This window comes from Frankliniella occidentalis, unplaced genomic scaffold (assembly GCF_000697945.3).
Source record: "Frankliniella occidentalis isolate FOCC.00 unplaced genomic scaffold, Focc_3.1 Scaffold113, whole genome shotgun sequence".
Classification (NCBI taxonomy): Eukaryota; Metazoa; Arthropoda; class Insecta; order Thysanoptera; family Thripidae; genus Frankliniella; species Frankliniella occidentalis.
This window is the reverse complement of record NW_026267241.1, coordinates 492,566-498,935: the sequence shown is the minus strand read 5'-3', so window position 1 is coordinate 498,935 and position 6,370 is coordinate 492,566. Positions and strand designations below refer to the sequence as shown.

General features: G+C 58.8%; 1 protein-coding gene across 2 annotated transcripts in view; it reads left to right on the top strand.

Annotated features, from left to right (window-relative positions):
* LOC113217856 (T-box transcription factor TBX1) overlaps window positions 1-6,370 on the top strand; it is a 14,499-nt gene that overhangs the window by 5,994 nt on the left and 2,135 nt on the right. For both annotated transcript variants that reach the window (XM_052270191.1, XM_026437926.2), the window contains exons 3-7: window positions 443-893; window positions 975-1,248; window positions 1,526-1,741; window positions 1,970-2,037; window positions 3,366-3,574. In XM_052270191.1, coding sequence (XP_052126151.1) covers window positions 443-893; window positions 975-1,248; window positions 1,526-1,741; window positions 1,970-2,037; window positions 3,366-3,574 — 1,218 coding nt within the window. The remainder of the gene's footprint in view (window positions 1-442; window positions 894-974; window positions 1,249-1,525; window positions 1,742-1,969; window positions 2,038-3,365; window positions 3,575-6,370) is intronic.

Below are 6,370 nucleotides of genomic sequence, written 5' to 3'. Positions count from 1 at the left end.
GGGGGAGGGGGGGGGGGTTGCTTCGCGGCAGGATTAAGACGTCGGACTGTTTGGATAGCGTATAAGTTACGGGCCGCGGGCGGGCCGGGCCGGGCCACCCCCCTACTTGATTAATCCCCGTCCTGATTGAGCACTTCATTCACACGGGGCGCGGTGGCACCGCTACTTTGTAGGCGCGAGCAGCCCCGCCGCCACGGGCCGCCCCGCCCCGCCTCGGCGACCAACATCGCAGTGGATCACGTGCTCATTATGGCATATGACATATGGAGACAGTCCTCTTTTGCTCGTACCCCAATACATAGTGCTGATCGGACCTTTTGCACCATCCAACAACTTTAAGCACTGCGAAATTGAGTTTTGCACGTCGTTGTCCTCGGATATTATGTAATTTTCTTGGTCGTTTTTTTTGATGCTGAATGGCGACTCCTTGGTGTGTCCGCAGCATGCCTGCTCTCGGCCGGCTCCTGTAAGCCCGCCGCCTCTACGCCCGTCGCCGCCGCGGCCCCGCCGCCCGCCACGCTGCGCTCCAGCCCGGACTCCCCCGGCGACGAGGCGGCGCGCCCGGCAGGCGCCGCCACCAGGGGCTCCCACCGCAGCAGGACGTCACCGTCGACGGCGCCCGACAGCGTCGTCAGCGGGCCGCCGGCGGTCTCGACGGTCGCCGACCACCTCGCCAACGCCGACATCATGTCGACGGCGTCCTCGGCCGACCTGGACGACTCCGGGGAGCACAGCGACGACAGCGCGGGCGGCGGCCGGACGGTGCGGCCCCCTCCGCAGGTCCTGCCGCTGCACCCGGACCTGCAGGGCACGGGGGCCGTGCTGGAGATGAAGCCCCTCTGGGACGAGTTCAACGAGCTCGGCACCGAGATGATCGTCACCAAGGCGGGCAGGTACGAGCGCCTCCCTCTCCCGCCGTCTCTCCTGCGCCCCTTGACCATCCCCGTTCAACTCCAAACCTCCTTCTGCCGCAGGCGAATGTTCCCGACGTTCCAGGCGCGGCTGTTCGGCCTCGCGCCCGAGGCCATGTACATGCTCATGATGGACTTCGTGCCCGTGGACGACAAGCGCTACCGATACGCATTCCACAGCTCGTCGTGGGTGGTGGCCGGCAAGGCCGACCCGGTGTCCCCGCCCCGGGTGCACATCCACCCGGACTCGCCCGCCACCGGCGCCCAGTGGATGAAGCAGGTCATCTCCTTCGACAAGCTCAAGCTCACCAACAACCAGCTGGACGATAACGGCCACGTGAGTACAACCGCAGGACTAGCAGAGTCGTGATTAGGGATTTTAATTTTCCGAATTTTGTTGTTGTTGAAATTTTTCAAGGATCTTTTTTTTTCATCTCTCAATTTTTCTGGATAGTTTTACTTGTTTGTGAATTTTCTTCTGGAAATGTTTGAATATGTACCGATTTTTTTTCTGGAAAACTGTCCATTTTATCCCGAAAAAAATCGGACTTTAAAATCCCCATGAGTCGTAATATCTCTCGACAACGTTCGCCATATCCTCCCGCTATTTCCAGATCATCCTCAACTCGATGCACCGGTACCAGCCCCGCTTCCACGTCCTGCACGTGCCCATGTCGGAGGCCGGGACGCGGCCGGGGCAGATGCCCCACCTGGGCGCGGGGCCGTACCAGCACCTGGCCGACGACCACAACCCCAGGACACAGAACTTCAAAGTCTTCATATTCCCGGAGACGCGCTTCACTGCCGTCACGGCCTACCAGAATCACAGGGTGAGCGAACACCCTATTATCATATCACTTGTATCTCGTGTCTCATTCACCCGGCCGCATTCGTAGGGTTGTTCTGACCAGCGCCTTGCATCGGTGCGAATAGGCAACTTGCTCGCACGCGTGTAATGCGGTCAGTCTACCTACTGAGGATGGTGTGGCGAATCAGCCCCTTCTGGTATTTCCACGTCGGCTGACGACGGCTGCTCTAATACTGACTCTTCGTTGCAGATAACCCAACTGAAGATCGCGAGCAACCCGTTCGCCAAGGGCTTCCGGGACTGCGACACCGAGGACTGGTGAGCGACTGTGGTTACATAAAGGGGGTCGGCCACCCGGGGGGAGGATCGTGTCGCACAGGGGGAAGGGGGGGGGGGCAAAGGGGCGCAGGGTCTAAACTGCTGGGAGGTTCTCGCTGAACGGCTGGTTGCCTCGCTGACTGGCGGTAACGCGAGGAAGCCGTCTCGGAGGGAGGGAAGGGGGAAAGGGGGGCGCCGTGGCACGAGCCAGGACATCTCCATGCCGTGTACAACTTTGTACGTTACCCCCGTACCGACAAAGTAACCTCCACCTCCATTACATCTCCCCTCTTACGCGTTTTTTGCCTTCCCTCTCTTTTTGTGGCTCTGCGCGTTTACGGATCAAAAACCTTGGTCCGAGAGAGGCTTCGTGGTTCGTCAAGTCAAGTTTACGGTCAACCTAAAAAAAGTAGCCTACACCCTGTGCCCTTCAACTTCAAGTTAGGTGACCACGACTACTTCGCCCTTGTTCAAAATAATTGGTCTCGGTCCTGTCCTTGTCCACCTCTTCTCGAAATATATTTATATCTTTTTCTCCTGCTGCTGCTGGGAGAGCTTCTCCTTGTTGGAAGTATAAAATAGTCTTAGACCCCCCCGTCACCGCCGTCTGCCCTGCGAATGTGTGCGAGTGTGTGTGTGTGTGTGTGAGAGAGAGAGGGAGAGTACTTATTGGTGGTCGTCGCGCGTACATTATTTGACGGCAGGGAAATAATTTATTCGGGCGAGCGGGGCCGGGGCGGGGCAAGAGACACACTACACGACCAGCGGCAGGGCGGCCGCGCCGTGCCGAGCGCCCTGGGGCCCGGTAATGGCACACATGTGGCGTGGCGTGGCGTGGCATGGCGTGGCTTGGTGACACAGGTCGGGAGACCGTCCTGGGATACGTATGGTCTGCCACACCGTCTGCCCTCTTCACTTCAACTTTAGGGGACAACGAATGTGCCATATACCAACCAGGTGGCTGATTCACACGCCGCGCACTTACGTAGTTATACTGTACCGCATGCACGAGTGCGCGCGGGTTTTCCAATCCCCGCTGCCCACGGCCGCGGCTCCTTCTGACCCCGTGCGAGTAGGCAACCCACTCGCACCCGTGCATGCGGCACAGTATAACTACGAAAGTGCACGGCGTGAGTCAGCGACCTTTATCAGGCGCGCTATCATACAGGATTCTTATAAACGCGTTAATGAGCGCATCTTAACATGCTTTTCTCTTCGTATGGCTACTTCACGTGGTGACATAAAGTGTCAATAGAGTCTCTAGAATGTAACTGGGGGTGAGTATCGCCTCTTTACTAAACGCCGCCTCCCCTCTGCTCCCCGTACAGCGGCGCCGAGGTCATGTCGCAGCTCCAGATGGGTGGCCCGCGTGGACCAGCTCCGCCCACCCCGACGTCGACGCCGTCCTCGGCGCGCCCACCCGGGCGTCCCCTCTCCGCCAGCAGCAACAACAACAACAGCAGCACCAGCAACAACAACAACCCCGCAGCGACCAACAACAACAACTGCCTGCAGTACGAGAGCAAAGAGAGCAAAGGTGCGGTATCCCCTCTACCCCCACCCCCTCTTTAGGTTTCGATATTTTAGGGATGTACACCTCACGGCGCAGTATCGAAGAAACGCGCCGTGTGTGTGTGTGCGCGCGGGCGCGAGCGAGCGAGCGAGCGTGTGGTGTTATTGTTGATTTTCCTTGAGGGGGAAAAACACTGCCGTTATAATGACTGCCTTTGGTGAGAGAATAATGTGGGTAACGCTCCAAGTCCGCGGCATCTGGCGGGGCCGAGCGAAGCGCGGCGGCGGCGGCCCAAGCGGCCTTGTGGGCTCGCGCCTGGCCTGCCTGGTCTCCGCCACTCCATTCCCTTTGGACTCTGTTTGGACCGTTTGGGCCATCAGCCCTGCTGGCGAGCCGGCGGCGGCGGTGGCCAGGCCGGTCACTTTGATGCAAGAGTGTGCGGCTCTTTTGCCTGCCCCGAGGCGCGATCAAAGCGATCCCTCCCCACTCCCTCCTCCCCGCGCGGCCACCACAATCCCACAGCCGCCGCCTTGGCTTCCCTTTGCCGCCTCGGTGCGCGCGGGACTTCCCTGCTGCCGCTCCGCTCCGCCGCCCCCACCACCACCGCCCCGCCACTTTGAGGGCGCGCGCGAAACGTTTAGTGGTTTGTTTGTGTTTCTAATTGGCCGTGACGAGCTGCGCAGGCGGCTGGCCTGGGTTCCCCGAGGGCTCGCCCCGAGGCTCGCCCCGAGGCTCGCTCTGGGGCGTGGCCAGCGGCAGCAGCAGGGCGCCCCTCGCGGGGCCTCCTCCTCGCCCCGCCCCGCGGCTGCCTCAAGGGGGGAAAAGCGCGCAGAAAAGCCATTTTGGCTGCCAGAGCTTTCAGCGACGGGCGAGAATCGGGATTTTCTAGCGCGCGGTGCCTATCGTATCCGCGGGGCATCCGGTGCGGGTGGCGCGGTGGTGGTGCTCGGCCTGTTCACACCTCCGCAGACTCAGGGCGCCGCGAGGGGGAAACGAATCTGCGAGCTCGTGTACAACCGGCTAACCGCGGGTTACTCACCCCTGGAGTACCCTTCGAGTACCGCTGGAGTACGGCTGGAGTACCCCTGGAGTACCCTTCGAGTACCCCTGGAGTACGCCCGGATAAACCTCGAATTGACGCAGACCTTGTCCAGAGAATTGCCGAATTCACTATTGGTGGCCTATTGTCGGCGCCGTTCTTTTTACTGGATATACTGTACCGGATGCAGGCAAACAGGCGGGCTTACCTATCGTCGCTCACCATGCTTCTTACGGCCCCGTGCGAATATGCATACGAGTTGCAACTGTATAAACCCGGGTATAATCGGAAGAAAGAACGACGCGATGGGCCACCCTGTATTCCTGTATGAAGCATACTTCGCGACACATTTCAAATAACTATTTCTGTGATCAATCCGAACTGACTTTGGGTCCTGCCGCTGGCGCTGACTCCTGGCGCTGCCCTGACGGGACCCGACACTGACAACCCCTGCGGGCTCGCCGCTCCACCCCCCTATCGATCGCCCGTCGCGCACACGTCCACCTGTTGGTATCCGCGCCAGGGCCGCCAGGGCGCCCCGCTCGGCTCGGCACTGCCTCAGGCGCCTCAGGCCCCGCGTGGCGCCCGCAGCACCTGTTGCGTCGCGAGAGAGTCGCGAGGACGTCACCTGGACTTGAACACTGGATCAGAATTCCCTGTCTATTTCTATTGTGGCCCCACAATGAAAGTCCCTCAGGGTGCTGCGAATGCACGTTCGACTTCAGAACGTTCTCTTGCCCGGCCACATGGGCGGGCGCTCTGGATGGGCAGCAGCTTGGCGGGTTGGCCTACACAGCGCCCAGTAGGCGCTATCATCGGTGCCTCGTGAAACGCTCATTGTGAGGACAGCTTTATCCTGATCAGAACGTTTGCTGATCAGAATTTAACAGTTTCTGCCTATGGGGTATCAGAAAGGATACCTTGCCACACACACACATTGGTGACTTCCTCCCACGCGCTCCAACAGCATTCCCCTTGGCTCTCGCTGATGGCGTGCCACGCTTCAGTCGAGAATATATAGGCTAGCGGCCTTCTCCCATACTATCCGGGTCCGCCGTCACTGCCTGCTTACCTCCTTTCGAACGTAGTGTTCAGTGTGCAACAAACAAGAAATTTACAACGTTCTCCATACAGGCAGTGACTCAATTGACCCTTTTACCCAATTTCCCGAAAAAAAAATTAGCCCCCTAGATCCTTTCCCCCGCCTAGGCCCACACATGCTTGAAATGTTATGTAACTCATCGTTTCCTCGAGGATTAAATACTCAAATTAATTATAAAATATTATTAAATACCAAATTTTGGTCCTGTATTTACTCTCAAAATCGGTATGTAATCCCTTTCCTTTCTCCTACCCACCACCCCTATGTCCCAAAACTCCCCCCAGGCCAAATCTCTTTCTTTCTTGAAGTCAATCATGCATTGGGTTTCCCGATGGCGTCCGAGTCAGGCCGGCCATGGGTGCCTCCTCTCCCCCTTTCTACCTCTCTCTCTCCTCCTCTTTCCCCTGTCGTCTCGGAGGCGTCCCGGCGGCCGGCCTGGCGTGTGGCGTGTGTTATGTATCGAGGGTCGAGGATTGGGCCCCTCTACCCCCACCCCCTCTTTAGGTTTCGATATTTTAGGGATGTACACCTCACGGCGCAGTATCGAAGAAACGCGCCGTGTGTGTGTGTGTGTGCGCGCGGGCGCGAGCGAGCGAGCGTGTGGTGTTATTGTTGATTTTCCTTGAGGGGGAAAAACACTGCCGTTATAATGACTGCCTTTGGTGAGAGAATAATGTGG